The following is a 16,571-nucleotide window of genomic DNA, read 5'->3' on the forward strand; positions in this document are numbered from 1 at the left end:
TTCTCCACGGGGAACGGCACCAGCAGAATCGGGGCTGAGCCTCTGACCCCAATTTGGGGGGGGGGAAATCTGTGCATGCCTGCCTTCCCTGCACGCATGCGCGCACACACACACGCACGTGCACACACACACACAGCTCTGCTAACATCGCCAGCTCTGCACCTCAGCAGTCCACCGCTCAGCTGTGGACTCCGAAGGTCCTGGGTTCAAGTCCTCGTCCTCACCTGTGGGACAGGAGTTGCTTCTTCAACCTCCGTCTTCATTCATTTATTTATTTAGCCAGTGCTATGGTTTGAATTCGGGACCTTTCTCACTTGCTTGGCTTACTTGTTTGCTTGCTGGGCACTCTGCCATTTGAACCACACCTCCAGTCCAGCATTTTGCTTGTTCATTGGAAGTGGTGGCTTACAGACTTTTCTGCTTAGGCTGGCTTTGAACTGCAGTCCTCCAGATCTCAGCCTCCTGAGTGGCTAGGATTACAGGCATGAGCCAGCAGTGCCTAGCAGGCTAATAAGAACTGCCTTGGGGCGGGGTGTGTGGAGCAGAGCCCCAGCATGCTGCGTGGGGGGGCGCCCCCTGAGCCTCACCCCAACCCTCCCTCCCCACCCCTTGCTCTGCCCATGGCTTCTGACAATCTTCTGTGCTGTGTCCCAGGGCAATGACCAGATCCGGTTTGAGCTCACCTGCTACTCCCTGGCGCCACAGATTAAGGTAAGGTGTATGTATCCCTCCCCACTCCCCTCTCAGCCCCTCTCACCCCCCCCCCCCGCCCCGGCCGTGGGAGGGCAGGGGAGAGGGGGGAGGGCCCAGGAGGTGGCGCAGGGCAGCACCCTCCTTCATAAAGAGCATTGGATGGACAGAGGATGGACATTGCAAATGGTTGTTTGGGGGTTTGTTTTATACGGGTCCTGGGATTTGAACTCAGGGCCAGCCTTTGCACTGTTCTCCAGCTATTTATTTATTTATTTATTTATTTTGTCCTTCGTGAACTCTGGGCTTGGGCACTGTCCCTGCGCTCTTCAGCTCAAGGCAAACGCTCTACCACTTAAGACACAGCACCACTTCCAGTTTTCTAGTGGTTTATTGGAGATAAGACTGTCACAGACTTTCTTGCCTGGGCTGGTTTTGAACCGAGATCCTCAGATCTCAGCCTCCTGAGTAGGATGTTGTTGTTGGTCGTGGGGCTTGAACTCTGGGCCTGGGTGCTGTCCCTCAGCTCTTCAGCTCTTCAGCTCAAGGCGAGCGCTCTACCACTTGAGCTACAGCACCACTTCCGGTTTTCTAGTGGTTTTATTAGAGATAGGAGTCTCATGGTCTTTCCTGCCCAGGCTGGCTTTGAGCCCAGATCCTCAGATCTCAGCCTCCTGAGTAGCTAGGATTACAGGCATGAGCCACCAGCACCCAGCTCCCTCTACCTCTTAAGCCACAGCTCCATTCCTGGCTTTTGGTGATTGACTGGAGATAAGAATTCTAGGGACTTTCCTGCTTGCTCGGGCTGGCTGGGAACCTCAGATCTTAGCCCTGAGTAGCTGGAATTACAGGTGTGAGCCACTGGTGCCCAGCAGAGTGTGCAGAGAGGCCACATTCCCTCTGTCCCTGTGGGAGCCTGGCACTGCCCAGGGAATGCCATCGCTGGTTTCTAGGCTTCTCTAGGCCTCCCAGTCCAGGACCCGGACCTCTGTCTAACCAGCCTCCATGCATCCGTTCCTCCACTCACCTATCCCTGCATTCAGTAAGTGCCTACTCAGTGCAGGCCTTGGTAGGATTCCCAGCCAGAGCAGCAAGATCAAATGCCAGCCCAAGAGGGGGCATTTCCACTTTTCTCGGGTAGACACATGTTTCTTAAAGCCAGGCACCAGTGGCTCATGCCTGGACTTGTGGCTGCTTAGAGAGCTGAGAATGAGAGCCCTGCCAGAAAGAAAACCTATGAAACTTCATCTCAACAGGAGGAGCTGGGCGTGGCAGTGTGCACCTGTCATGCCAGCCACTGTGGGAGACCTTAAAATAGGCAGATCACAGTCCAGGCCCATGTTCTGGCAGGAAGTGAGACCTGTCTCACTAAAGAACCATCCAAAGGCAGGGCTGGAGAAGTGGTTCAGCGTTGGAGCACCAGCGCAGCCAGCACAAAGCACTGAGTTCAAACCCCAGTACTGCAAGGAGAGAGAGAAACGAAACACCGAGGTGAAACCCTTTCATACTGTTAAGGAGTGCAGATTAGCTTATCTCTCCCCACCGTCAGCGAGCGGCCAGCCCTCCAGCAGCCATAAGTTTGATTAAACCCCACGTATTCCGCGCTGTCCTCGCTCTCTGGGCTTGAACCGATGCGCCCTCCCTCGCTGTGGCTCTCTGGACCTGGCGTGGTGGGTGTGGGGAGCCTTTGTCTGCAGAGGCTGAGGCTAGGCCAGGGAGCTGGGCCCAGGGCTGCCGTGTTGAGCCGTGGTCTAGCAGCTGTGTGTTCAAGGGCTGGGGAGTGAGGATCACCCCTTGCTGAGCCCCCCAGCCCAGTCACCACCCACCTGCCCCCCCCCCCACCTGAGTGTGGCCTAGGTGGGCCCCAGAGGGGGAAGCCTGCATGCTGGCCTATGTCCCAGAGCAGCCTGCAGGGGGCGCCCGAGCACCAGCAGGGCCGGGGTGGGGGTGGGGGGCTGTAGGAGCACGGCATCAGCACACCTAGAGCCTGTCCAGTTTGAACTCCGGTCTCAGCCAGGGAGACTGAGGCAGAGGGGCTAGGCAGCCATTCTCCACGGACCTTGGGCCCCTCCACAGCCCTTGCCAGGGTCCGCCTGGTTCGTGGGGTCTCCCTGCCCGTTCTCCACAGACTCAGCAAGAAGCCCTCCCCAGGGAGGCCAGCTTTGCCATTTCAGAGCCGGTAGAAGCCAGCACCCGTGGCTCACACCTGTAACCCCAGCTGCTCAGGAGCTGAGATCTGAGGAAAGTCTGTGCGACTCTGGTCTCCAGTTCACCACCCAAAAGCCAGAAATGATAGAGCATTCACACAGCCAAGGCCCTGACTCCCCCCTCCCCACACACACACACAGAGCCAAGGCCCTGACCCCCAACACACACACACACACACACACACAGAGCCAAGGCCCTGACCCTCCCCCCACACACATACACGTACAAACACATACAGCCGAGGCCCTGACCCCTGTCCCCTGTGCAGGTGATCGCTCCCTGGAGGATGCCGGAGTTCTACAACCGCTTCAAGGGCCGCAACGACCTGATGGAATATGCAAAGGTGCGGACTCCTGCCTCCCTGCCTCTACCCTGCAGCCCTCCCCACCCATCCCTGCCGGCCAACGCTCACCCTGTGGGGTGGGGTGCAGGCTGGGCCTCCGGCCCCACGGGAGCGTGGCCATCTGTCTGTGCGTTTCCTGAGTGGGGCGCCTCTGAGGGGAGGAGGGCACCGAGCGCCGACCTCCAGGGGAGGGGACCCTGCTTCACTGCCGGCCAGCGCGGGCTCCTGGGTCAGCGCGGGCTCCTGGGAGTGGAGGGGGCGAGAGTCCTTCTCTCCCATCCGTTTCCGTGGCAGCTTGTTTGCTGTGCTTCCTTTGGGGTGGGGGACACTAGGCATTCTGGGGGGGCCAGAGACGGACAAAGCCCTTGTGAAGCCAGCCTTTTTTTTTTTGAAGTACAAGTTGCAATAAAACATATTAGGAGTTTCCTGTCAGGACCCGTAGCCGCTCCCCGGGGCACCTTTCTTTTTAGCGACTTGATGGCAGCATTTGACAAGCGGCCTCAATCAATCAGACGCCAGAAAAGCCAGAAAAGCGACTCCAGCGCACGCACCAGAAAATTGCCCAGGGTTTTAAATAGCGATCGTGGGGCTGCGGGGCTGCGCGCTTGCATGCAGGAGCCAAGGTGCCTCAGGGTTGGGCAGGATGCGCAGGGATGCCGCCCAGCGTGGCTCCCCGGCCCTGCCCCTGCCCGGCTCCCCAGCTCTGCCCGGCTCCCCAGCTCTGCCTGGCTCCCCAGCTTCCAGGCTCCCCGGCCCTGCCCCTGCTCAGCTCCCCAGCGGCCCATTAAGCTCGGGCGGGCTCGCTCAGGAAGGCCCTCCTCCGCCATCTGTTGTTTTATTATTAAGAGAGGAGTTTACATGCGCAGACCCATATGTTACCAAACAAATTGTCAAGTAGCGCTATTACGGAAGCGCAGGCCGGCCGCTCCCCCCCCCCCCCACCTCCTTGAAGATAGAAAATAGGAAGCCATGTCTTATCTTGAAGAATAATGGGTGCCAGCAAGGCACCCCCTCCTCCCCTGCTCTCATTCTCCTCGGGGCAGGAGACCCCCAAAGAGAAAGGGCCGGCCAGCCTAAGGGCCCCCCCACCAGTCCCCTGTAAAGATGGGGTTTAGGAGCCCTGCCCTTCCCTCTTGGGGTTTTTTGGTATGGGTGGGTGGGGGTTCCTTGACCTGCCTTTTACCCCCTATAACCTTTGGAATAGGAAGGATGTGTATACCCCCTCTTTGTCCCATCCCCCCCACACCCCTCCCCTTTTCTTCCTGAGGTCTGGGATTTGGGATTGAGCAGTGGGGAATCTGAGCACATTCTAGAAGGAAGCTAGAGTCACGCTGGAAATGACCAGAATATCTGAGCAGCTGTCAGACTTGGTCCAAAATTCATAGACAAGCAGTATCTGAGACAGATGAGAGAAAAATCAATGGAGTTTTGACCCAAAAAAATCTGTTTCCAACTAGCTGGAGTCTCAGAGCCAGCACCGCGGCTCAGGCTTGTAATCCCAGCTGCTCAGGAGGCTGAGATCTGAGGATCGCCGTTTGAAGCCAGCCCAGGCAGGAAAGTCATGAGACTCTTACCTCTGGTTAATCACCAAAGAGCCAGAAGTGGAGCTGTGGATCAAGTGGTAAAGCCTTGAGCCAGCCAGAAAGCTCAGGGACAGCATCCAGGCCCTGAGTTCACACCCCAGTACAGTACTAGTGTGGGCATGCACGAGCGCACACACACACAAAACCCTCCCTCCCTATTTCTGTCTCCCCTCAGAGCCTATGTCCAAGGCCAAGACCCTCAGAACCCACCTCATCCTCACCATCGCTGCCACAGCTGGTTTGAAAAAAAAAATGATGTCAGAGTTCAGGGAGGGACCCTGGGAAACTGGCTGCCTGCCCCACAGAGAAGGGCATTGTGGTACTGAGTTCAAACCTTAGTACCAGAGGTTCTTGTGTTTGCTTGACTTACTTGACTTGCTTGCTTGGCTAGTACTCTGCTGCCTGAGCCATGTCTCTAGCCTGACTTTTTGCTGGGCAACTAGAGATAGTCTAGTGAATTTTTCTGCCCAGGCTGGTCTCCAACCTTGATCCTCAAGATCTTAGTCTCCTGAGTAGCTCGGATTACAGGTTTGAACTATTGAGACCTTCCACTCTACGTTGTCCTAAGAATTTGAGGTGGGTTGGTTGAGAGATTTTAGGACACAGAAAGGCCAAGACACAGAAACTAGAGGACACAAAGCAGACGTTTGGGTGTCTCTTGAATGGTGGCCATCTCTACTGCATTTCCCTCCTTCCCTCGCCTCATTCTGAGATACCCCAGCAAAGCCTCCCAGGAGCCCAGCAGCCCCGCCCCGTCCCGTCTGGGATCCTGGGCCCCACATCTGAAGGTAGAGAGAGACTGTACATCAACCTGGGCGACTTTGGGGGAGCACATGCCCCCAACATTGAGTAGCCTGGGAACGAGGGGCACTGTTGTCTATGGAAGGTCTGCAGTGGATCCAGCTTCCCTTCTCCACCTGGGGCTCCGTGTACCGCTCTGTCAACCCAGGGAACCCCCAGGCTTTGCCCCCCTTTCTGCTCTGCTCAGCCTCATTTAATTTCCAGACAGTGATGACGGACAAACTGCAGCTCCCAGCGGGGGAGGCCACCGGCGCGGGCTGAGAGCCACACTGTCCACAGGACTCAGGGCCTGGGCGCTGTCCCTGCACCGGTAGGGCTCAAGGCTGGTGCTCTACCACTTGAGCCACAGTTCTACTTCTGGCTTTTTGGTGGTTAATTGAAGCGTCTCACGGACTTTCCTACCCTGGCTGGTTTCCAACCTTGATCCTCAGATCTCAGCCTCCTAAGCAGCTAGGATTCCAGGCGTGAGCCACTGGTGCCCAGCCTCCGGCACATCAGCAGTGGATCCTGCCCCGCCCCCCCCCCCCCCCCCCCCGGCAGCCCGGAAGGGGGTTGAACCGGGTTGAACGGGGTTGAATGGGGTTGAACCGGGTTGAACGGGGTTGAACCGGGTTGAACCGGGTTGAACCGGGTTGAGCGGGGTTGAACGGGGTTGAACCGGGTTGAGCGGGGTTGAACGGGGTTGAACCGGGTTGAACCGGGTTGAACCGGGTTGAACTGGGTTGAGCGGGGTTGAGCGGGGTTGAACGGGGTTGAACCGGGTTGAACGGGGTTGAACCGGGTTGAACGGGGTTGAACCGGGTTGAACGGGGTTGAACGGGGTTGAACGGGGTCTGGAGGCCGAGTGTGTGATACCCTTGTCTCACCCGTAGCAACATGGAATCCCCATCCCAGTCACCCCCAAGAGCCCGTGGAGCATGGACGAGAACCTCATGCATATCAGGTAGGGAGCCCGGCCCACGGCCCTGAGTCTGACCTTGAGCCCCGCCCTGCCCAGCGACCCCAGCCCCTGCAGTGCCCGCGGTTAGCTAGGTCGCAGCAGACGCCCCCTTGCGGGTCTGGGAGAGCTCTGAGGAGGCGGCCCTGCCCGGAAGCAGGCGCCCCCTTGTGTGCAGTCCCAGGACTAGTCTTGTGCACAGAGGCAGCGGGGAGGGGGAAAGGATCCTGGGTCTTTCTGGAACCTTCCAGGCAGCATGGGCCAGCAGGTGCTTTGACAGAGAGGAAAGAATAACCCAGACTTGTGGGCATCTATGGGGGTGGTGGGGTATGAATGGAAATGGTTCTCCCCTGTTCACCCCATCTTCTTTTACCCACAGCTACGAAGCTGGGATCCTGGAGAACCCCAAGGTAACCCCACTTCTCCTGCGGGGATGGGGGGAGGGATGTCACGCAGGACAATGCCAGCGGATGTGTCTGTTGACTGCTTTGAAGCTGGGGGCTGGGGGGGCTGCGCCATGCCCGCCCCGGCCCCTTGCCTGTCCCCGGTCTGTAGCTGAAGCTGCCCCTTCCAGCTTCTCTCCTAATTGCTGTGGGATGAATGGGGAAAGGAAATATTTCAGAGCGGAGAGGGAGTGTGTGTGATTACCAGACAATGAAGAAGTAATTAGGCAGATGAGCCGCTGGTGGGAGGCTCGGCCTGCGGCCCAGCCCGGCCAGGCGGCCTTGGGGCCACCCAGCTCCCGCCCTGTGGAGTTTCAGGTTGGGGGGGGTCTTTGTGTCTCCCCCTGGTTGCCCGGGCGGGCAGGGTGAGGTTGAGCACAGCCCCCGCCCGGCGACTGTTTCTGGTGGGGAGGGCTCATGATGGGGGAGATGGTGTTTGTGGTGCAACTGAGGCAGCTGGGCCTGGAGGCAGCTGGAGGGGAGGAGGCAGTGGGCAGGGGGTGAGAGGGGGAGGGCCAGAGCTCAGCTGGGGCCCAGAATGGCACCCCCTGATGTACCCCCCCCCCCAGCAGCACCAGGCCCCGCATGAGGCAGCGCTAGAGACCACCGGCCCTACGCCTGGCTGTGGATCGTGGGTGGGGAAACTGAGGCCCAAAGTCAGAACTCCTCCCAACTGCAGGGCCCAGGCCCTTGGCCCCTGTGGTACCCCCCCGCCCAACCACAGCCCCCTCTGCGCCCGCTCACCCCAGGACGGCTACCTGCGGCCACAGGTTTTTCCAGTTTATGCTCTGCTGACCCCACGACACTCGGGCAGCCACCTCTCATTAGCCAGTCAGTCACGCTGAGGGGGACGAGGAGGCTTCCAGGCAGGGTGTCCCGCTGGCCCCAAGCATGCTGGGAAAGCATTCCTGCCTCTCTCTCCTTCTCTCTCCCCCTTTCTCCCTCCTTCTCTCTCCCTCTCCCCCTCCCCCCTGCCCTCTTCCTCATCAAAGGGAAAATCACCCTACAGACAGCTGAGGGACTGGGACTTGTTCCTAGTCACCTGTGTGTGGGGGGGGGGGAGATGCCACTGGGGTTTGAACTCAGGGCCTCTCTTGCTTGCCCCTTGGTTCCACACTGGTGCTCTACTGCCTGAGTCACGTTGGTCGTGTTTAGAGTTCAGAATCTCATGGACTTTTTCTGCCCCAGCTGGCTTTGAACCGTGATCCTCAGATCTCTGAGTGCTAGGATGACAGGCGGGAGCCACCAGCGCCCACCTCCATTACCTCGCCACTTCGGGTCCCAGTCCTCTCTCAGGCCAGGGTTGGGTGGCTCAGTAAGTACTGTATCTACGCAGTCAGTCCTGCTCCCTGAGACCCCCATGCCCCACCTGGCTCCTCAGCCCTCCGCCCTGTTCCGTGTGCTTGTCCGGCCACGGGCTCTCTCAGGAAGACGTGCAGGGGCACTACATTCCAGGACCCATGTTGTGGCTCTCCGGCTGGCCTGTGGCCTGGGCCCCCCAGAGAGCTTCGGGGAAGCAGTGCCCTTCCCCCTCTCCCCAAAAAAGGCCCAGAGCCCCGAGCCTTGCAGAAGGGAGGGACCGAGGCAGATGGCTGAGCCATTTTCTGCCTCCATGAGAGCTGATTGAAGGGCAATGAGGCAGCTAATGCGAAGAAAGATAGAAATTTACTTGCTTTAACTTCATACGGCCCACGGTGAAAGAGTTCATTCAGCCGCCGGCCGCCATAGCTGATGGATGAATAAACCATTTTCAACATTGATCATGCCTTGTACATCAGGGCTCAGTTCATGGTCCATTTGCTTCCAATTTCTCCTTCTCGGACCCTGTTCTGTGCTTTCTTTTGCCCTCCCCTCCACCCCCCCATTCTCTCCCTCTTTCTTCACTCTTTCTCTCCCCCCCCCGTCCCCTCCCCCCTCTCCTCCCCCCATGACATTGGAAGTGAGTCCTGCTGCTGGCATGGACACCGAACTGATACTCAGGGACAACTATTTGTCATTTGAACTGGGCTTTTAGGGGAGAGAGAGGGAGAGGGAGAGGAAGGAAGGCAAGCAAGTGGGCCAGGCAGCCTCAGAACGCAAAGCAAATGTCCTTTATATTTCTATTTGGTTATTTTATGTAATCCGTGCCAATAGCTAGCCTGCCTCCAACTTTGGCATGGAGTTGGGTAGATCTTCCTTCCAAATGCCAGGGGTGCCCTCTTCTACTTCAGAGGAGTGTGGGACAAAGTGACAATGCAGCAAACTGCAACCAGCCGCACGCAGGCCCAGGCCGAGCGTGAGTGGCGGCGGGAGCGGAGGACAGCGCTGTGACCGCGCCGTGAGTCCCGGACAGGCCGGACGCGAGACTGGGCTCAGGCTGAGGCGCGGGGGCCAGCGGGGACCAGCGGGAGCCAGCGGGGGCCAGCGGGGGCCCGGCGTCTCCCTGCCCTGTGGTGCAGGCCTCCACGGCTTCTCAGTCCGGTCTCCCTGGCAGCCAAGGAAGGAAGGGCAAGGCGGGCTCCGGAGTGGGGTTCGGGCATGCTACTTCTCTGGGCTTTGGAGACCTCAGGCTGAGGACCCCTCCCTGGGTCTTTTTTGTTGTTGGTGGTCCTGGGACTTGAACTCTGGGCCTGGGCGCTGTCCCTGAGCTCTCAGCTCAAGGCGAGCACTCTTCCACTTGAGCCACAGTGCCACTTCTGGCTTTTTCTGTGTATGTGGTACTGAGGAATTGAACCCAGGGCCTCATGCATGCAAGGCAAGCGCTCTACCACTGAGCCACCTTCCCAGCCCTTCAGTCTGTCTTCAGGGTCTTATTTCTGACACACACATGGAAGCCCCCACACAGCACTTGGGGGGCACAGCTTACATCATAGGCCCCTTAGGATTCTTAGGACATGTGTCATCTGGGGGCAGGAGCAGGCCAGTGCCCACCACCAGCTTTGCTCCCACCCGTGATGTCAACTGGCCTTGCTGAGGGTCTGGTGCATTTGGACATCCAACAGCAGTCTGCCTTGTGTGTGTCTGTGTATCTGCTGCCAGTAAGACTTGAATTCAGGACCTTGCAGCCATCTAATTTTTTCACTCAAGGCTGTTACTTTACCATTTGAGCCACCTCTCCATTTCCAGCATTTTTTGCTGGTTAATTAGAAATAAGAGTCTTACAGCCTTTCCTGCCCAGGTCGGCCTCAAGCCTTGATCCTCAGATCTCAGCGTCCTGAGTAGCTAGGATTACAGGCCTGAGCCACCCCAGTCAGTGCTCAGCCAGTTTACTTCACTTGTAAGACAGTTTCCCGTTTACCGATGAGGAAACCGAGGGTCCGGGAGGTGACGGCGGCTTGCCCAGACCCCTGCAGTTAGTGGTCTCCACTCCACTCTTGGAGACCTTCACCCCCCTGCCACGGGCTGCGCGTATGAACCACCGGGACTCTGTCCATCCCGGCTCACGTCACGCCAGCCACATGTGTCCTCTGATCAGATCCCAGAAGCCACTGCAGGTAGACGGGGCGTGTCTGCCTGCGTGCTTCCGAAAGGGAAGGCCGTGGTCGGCAGGACATTGGCAGCTGGGCGTGGGGCACCCACGGGAGGGACTCAGGGAGACCCCACCCCCCAGCTCCACAGTGAGCAACAAGGCTCCAAGCTGCAGCCTCTCGGGGGAGGGGGGTGCTGCCCCCCCCCAGGCAGGAGGGAATTTTGAGACAGTCGGGGCAGCTTCCGCCCCCACGTGCACACAAGAGACCCATTTTCCAGCACGCCCGAGAGGAAATATACATAAAGGTTGATGTGTTTTCAAATGGGTTTTTGCTTTGCTCTTCTCTTTTCTCCCTGTGAGTATTAACCTCGGGACCCCAGGGACGGCTCCGCGCGGCTGCACCTGCTGGGGTCATGCGCAGTCATTAGCTTTGCGGTCAGTGCAGAATAAACCCCAATTCCCGGCGTGCGGCAGGAGCGTGCAGGAAGCCGGCGCAACGCCGCCGCCACCCCCGTGCTCCCAAGTCACACTTTTTCCTGCCTGACTTGTCTCTCTCCTGCTATTCCACCTCCAGCTGTGGGGGCGGCAAAGAAAAAGATGAGATCAACTTGAGAGGAAAATTGTCTGATTTCTTGAGTCTTTTGTTTCCTAGGGTTCCCCCCCACCCCGCGGCCGTGGACAGTGGGGCTAGCTGGGGGGCTGGGGCGGGGTGCCGAATGCATAGACACCAGCCTGAAGGTGCGGGGGGGGGGGCAGGTGTAAAGGCATCGGGGCTCCTTGGCTTGGTCTCAGATCCCCCCCCCCTTCTAACCCCTTTCCCTTCCCAGAACCAGGCACCTGCTGGCCTCTACACAAAGACCCAGGACCCTGCGACCGCCCCCAACAGTCCAGACGTTCTTGAGATCGAATTCAAGAAAGGTACACCCTCCCCCCTGGGTAGTTTTGGTGCCGTGATGGGGCTCGAACTCAAGGCCTCAGGCTCTTGCTTGGTGTTTTTTTTTTGCTGGTTAATTGGAGATAAGAATGTCCTGGACGTTCCTGCCCACACCGGCTCTGAACTTTGGGCCTGAGATGATCTCAACCTCCTGAGCAGCCAGCACTACAGGTGTGAGCCCCAAGTGCCTGGCAAGGGGGCCCCTTCTGTCTCCATCCTGCAGCGGGAGAGCTCAGCTCCCCTAGTCCTCTCCTTCCCTCCAATCCACGGGCCTGCCTGAGTGCCCGGCCTCCCGCTGGCTACGGCGGCCATCTCTGCCCACTGGAGAAAGGAGAGAGGGACAGAGAGAGAGCGAGCTTGGGGTGCAAAGAGGAGGTCAGGGAGGCGTCCCAGAGGCGGTGGCACCAGGCAGCCGCTAGGAAAAGCAAGTAGAGGTGAGGGGTACCCCACCTCGCTCACTCTGTTTACCAAGCAGGGTTCGGGGAGCATAGAGCGGGAGGGGAGGGCTCGAGCCTCAGTCTCCCCAGGCTACCTCAGATCGGAGGATGAGGGGGTGGGGGTGGGGGCAGGGAGCATGACCTTTACCCACCCCCTGGGCCTCAGGTACACTGGCCTGCCAAGCCGCCAAGCTGCAGGTGCCCAGCATGGCACTGTTAGGATTTAATGGCCCACCTGTTACAAGCCTCTGCCAAGAGCCTGGCTCACCAGTGGGTACCTCCGTGGCTCTCATGCAGCTGTGCCAACCCTTGAGTTACCCGCCCCCCCTCCCCCCGCCCTGGGACCGGTGGAGCGCCAGGAGGCCCCGGTCCCCGAGGCAGCTGGGTCCAGGCCCACTGTGTGCCCGAGCTGGTGGCCGTTCCAAGAGAATCAGAGCAGCCTCCCACGACAGTGGACTGGGGGGTGGGGGGCAGAGAAAATGGGTGGGGTGAGAGGAGCCCCCCCCCATCCCATTCACTGTCTAGTTAATTTATTTGAAGTTTTAATCTAATTATTAACTATTTTAAAGGCTAAGAGGCTTTGGCCAGCAGCAGCCTCAACAATGCCCCCATCTTCCCCTGGACAGACCCCATCCAAGGCCCCAGCGGAGTCCCATAATAGGAGCAGGGAGGGAGAGAAAGGGCGAGGCAAGAGGCGGAGGCGGGAGGGCGGTGGAGAGAGGAGCTTAAGGTTCATTATTGGGCAGACTTACATTTAATAGCAATTTACAACCAAGTTATAAAACCCCTGGCAATGGGGGTTAAGACTGGCGGGGCTGTCAGCGCCCTGAGCGCAGGCCTCCAAGAGGCGCCTGGCTAATAAAGACTCCAAAGCCGCTATTGAGGCCTGATTGGCACCCGATGGCTGGCGACATGGTAATGAGCTGGGCAGATGGGTGGGGGATTAGCGGACAACTTTGAACAGCTTTCCTTTGACACTGTTACGGCTCTCTTGTTAGTGTCCTAATACATTTATTGCTCATTTCACACCGCTCGAGAAAGTGCCCCTTGCTATTCAAAGTCAACCCCGAACCCACCCACTGCCCCCCCCTCCTGCTACCTCCCCCCGTCCCGGCTGCACTGAGCCGCGGGGCTGCCTCCCTTCTGCCCTCCTGCCACCCCAGACCCCACTTCTCAGAATTCATGGATGTCTTGCCTGCCAAAGCAGGCACCGGCTCACTCCATCAATCAGACGGCTATGTGGGGGTCTGGGGTACAGGATCAGGGTTCAGGGGTCCACCTGACAAATGGAGCAGCGGAGGCCGGGGTGGGGGGAGGGCTGTGTGTGCGTGTGTGCTCAGCGCGCAGGCCCCGGGTAGCTGGTGGGACAGAAGGTAGACTGCTAAGACAATGGCCGAGCGTGAAATTCAATTAGTTCAGGGCCTGGTTCCAATTTCACAGACCCTAAATGCGAAAGGGGGCACAGAGACCGGGAGAGCGGAGGAGAGGGAGGGGAGAGCATTTTTTCTTATTGCATTTTCCTTCTCATTCCGGGGGGGCCTGTCCCCCCGCTGCCCCCTCCCCAGCGGGCCTCACCCTGCAGGCTTTGAAGGAGTCGCTTGTACTCCATATCTGTCACATCTATTTAAGGCGTGGCGGCCAAGGGGGGCGGGGGGCTCAGCGCCGGCCCATAGCCTCTCTTCCACCCCAGGGGTCCCCGTGAAGGTGACCAATGTCAAGGATGGCACCACGCGCCAGACCTCCTTGGAGCTCTTCCTGTACCTGAATGAAGTCGCGTGAGTCCCCGAAGCCCACCAGGCCTCACCCCCACACCCCCCTCCCCAGGGTCCCCAGTGACGGGCTGCTGGAACAGTTCCCATAGCCCCATCCAGGGTCTCCCTCCCCCCCCAGGATTGGCCAGGCTGGGACAGAGCTAACAATTCAGTGTTGTATCTGAGTGACCAGGCTGGCCCTTCCATCCCTGGGCCTCAGTGTACCCCTCTGTACAAGGGGCGCTTGAACCAGGTAACCCAGCTGAGAAAGCCCCAAAGGCCAGCTCCGTGGGTGACCTCTGCCCCCCTTGAGCCGAAACTCAGGTTGTGTTTGCTCCCTCAGGGGCAAGCACGGCGTGGGCCGCATTGACATCGTGGAGAATCGCTTCATCGGGATGAAATCCCGAGGTGAGTGGGCCATGCCCGAGCACCCTGGGACCCCGGCCCCCCGCCGCCCCCAGAACTAGCATCCTGTGTGGAAGTGGCTACCGGGTGTCCTTAGGGGAGGCCTTTTACCCCCACGCAGCCGCAGTGTCCCCCCAGCGAGGGGCAGGGGCTTCTGCCACTGACTCGGGAGGGACTTCCAAGAGCAGCTGCGGGAGGGCTGCCGGAAGGCCCAAGGGAGGCTCGGGAGAGTGGAGGCCAGGGCCCGGCCTGGGGTCAGGCTGTCTTGTGTCGTGGACAGGCTGGCCTGGTTTGGAGGCGGAGCGTGCCAGGCCGATTTCGTGGTCATTAAAGCTGCTCGTGCATGACAGGCTGCCCGCAGGTGGGGAAGCTGCCAGTGGGGGGCGCTGTGAGCTGTGCGCAGCAGGATGGGCCACGGCCCCCAAGACCAGGCTCTGCCTCAGTTTGGAGTTCGTGGATGCGTGCTTGGTGTGGCGTCCAGGCTGCTGGCCTGGGTCCCGCTTCCAGCTGAGTCCTGGAGGCAGGGAGGGGGGAGGGGGGCCGGTCCTCAGGAGATAGCCTCTGTTTCCTCTGACTGCTGGGACCCAGGGACTCCATTTGTCAGTCTTTTGCCGTTTCCTGGGTCTCACCCTCCTCTGGGACTCAGTTTCCCCATCTCGTCACGGAGGCTTCAGGGCCTGTTGGTGACAAAACAACGCTATATTATTTGGGGGAAACTTGTAAGAGGGAGAGTTATGGTTTCAAAAGTTCAAGCCTCCAAGTTGGGGACCTGACTGTTTTTTCCCCCAGCACTGGGCTTTGAACTCAGGGCCTCACGTTTGCTGGGCTTGCTTCCCCCGCTGGCCCTCGAACACTTCCTGCCCTGCCTTTTCTGGGTTGTTTTAGAGATGGCGTCTCACAGACTTTTCTGTCTTAGATGGCTCCTGAGTAGCAAGGATTATAGCTGTGCACAGTGGGCACCTGAATCTCCTTTGAGCTTGTAATGGGGTTTGAACTCTGGTCCTGGGCAGTGTTCCTGAGCTTTTTACTTTCTGGTGTTCTGCCACTTGAGCTCTATCTCCACTTCTGGCTTTTTGGTGGTTCCTTGGAGATAAGAGTCTCATGGACTTTTCCTGCCCAGGCTGACTTTGAACCTCAGTCCTCAGATCGGAACCTCCTGAGTATCTGTGATTACAGCCACTGTGCCCAGTGAGCCTTTGACTTTTTAGAAGTTGATGCTGTGGCCAGGGCCCCTGCTTGGGGGGTCGCTTGGGTAGATTTGAACAGACAACACAGGCAAAGAATCTTGGGCCCAGAGCAGTGCTGCTCCTTCGTCCTTCCGGATAGTTCACTGCCTCGCAGGATGGCCATAGCCTTGTCATCTGTGGCCTCAGTTTCCCCAAGCATCTGGCTAGGTGGCGGCTCATTCTGTTCAGAGTTGTCTGGGAGGGTGGGTGGACAGGGGACAGGCCAGCCACTTTGCCTCTTTCCCTAATCTTTTTTCTCTTCCCCTCCTCTGCTGTTATTCCTGAGAAATCGCCTAATTGAAACACTCTTGGGAAGGCCTTGCCAAGAACAACGTCACTAATTAGCTGTTCCTTTTCACCCGGCTTACCTTTGTCTCTGACCTATTGAATATCTAATGATTAAATGCCCCTTTGTCTCCCTAGACCCTTGGGAGCTCTTCAGAGGACTCCCTGCACGGAGTCAGGGCTGGGGGGAGGCTTGGGTGGGAGGTGGCATTTCCTGGAGCGGCAGACTCTCCCCAAGTCACCTCAGTGGCAGGACGAAGAGTAGTATGGAGAAGAGGCTTCACAACTTGGGCTCTGGGTTGAACCCACGCTTTGATAACGGTGGCCCGTTGATAGTTGCCAGTTCCCATGAGATGCTGTGTGAGCACAAGGCAGCCTGGGGCTTCCAGAAGGCCAGTACAACCAGAAGTGTCCAGCACCTGGCACTGTAGGATGCCGTGCCCATGGCAGACATTACTAGTTGATTGTAGCACTTTCCTGCTGACTCCAGATGCAGTTCAGTCAGTGCTGTTGGCAGGCATCGCCAGTCGATGGGGATGGTTCTCTGTGGTGATGTCGGCTTCCCTTACTTGGGAATGGCTGGCCTGGAGTCACTCTGTCATCATGCCAGGCAAAGACACAAAACTAAGCTGAAGGAGATGTTTTTTTGGTGCGCACCGCGTGCGCGTGCGCGCACACACACACACACACACACACAACACACACACACACACACACACACACACACACACACACACGCTTGTACATCAGGTCAGGGGCTCAGGATTTGGGCACTGTCCCTGAGCTTCTGTACTCAAGGCTGATGCTCTACTTGAGCCACAGCTCTACTTCTGGCTTTTTAGTGGTTCATTAGAGATAGAGAGTTTCACAGACTTTCCTGCCTGGGCTGGCTTTGAACTGTGATCCTCGGATCGCAGCCTCCTGAGTAGCTGGGATAACAGGTGTGAGCCACCTGCAGGCCATCTGGGTGAAGGCCTGGACGGGGTGGTCTGGGCTAAGCTCGGCAGGGGTGGCGGTAGAGGGGTGATGTGGGAGGAGGAAGGAGAAGGCGCACTCCTGCAGGGTTGGGAAGGGCTGGAG

General features: G+C 58.5%; 1 protein-coding gene across 2 annotated transcripts in view; it reads left to right on the forward strand.

The window, feature by feature from the left end:
• The window catches only part of Ass1 (argininosuccinate synthase 1), a 51,771-nt gene that overhangs the window by 18,675 nt on the left and 16,525 nt on the right, over nt 1–16,571 (forward strand). For both annotated transcript variants that reach the window (XM_042681033.1, XM_042681036.1), the window contains exons 6-12: nt 655–711; nt 3,167–3,241; nt 6,498–6,568; nt 6,942–6,972; nt 11,281–11,371; nt 13,515–13,599; nt 13,919–13,983. In XM_042681033.1, the coding sequence (XP_042536967.1) occupies nt 655–711; nt 3,167–3,241; nt 6,498–6,568; nt 6,942–6,972; nt 11,281–11,371; nt 13,515–13,599; nt 13,919–13,983 (475 nt within the window). The remainder of the gene's footprint in view (nt 1–654; nt 712–3,166; nt 3,242–6,497; nt 6,569–6,941; nt 6,973–11,280; nt 11,372–13,514; nt 13,600–13,918; nt 13,984–16,571) is intronic.

The sequence above is a fragment of the Dipodomys spectabilis genome, unplaced genomic scaffold (genome assembly GCF_019054845.1).
Source record: "Dipodomys spectabilis isolate Male_0828 unplaced genomic scaffold, ASM1905484v1 ptg000067l, whole genome shotgun sequence".
In the NCBI taxonomy this organism is placed as follows: Eukaryota; Metazoa; Chordata; class Mammalia; order Rodentia; family Heteromyidae; genus Dipodomys; species Dipodomys spectabilis.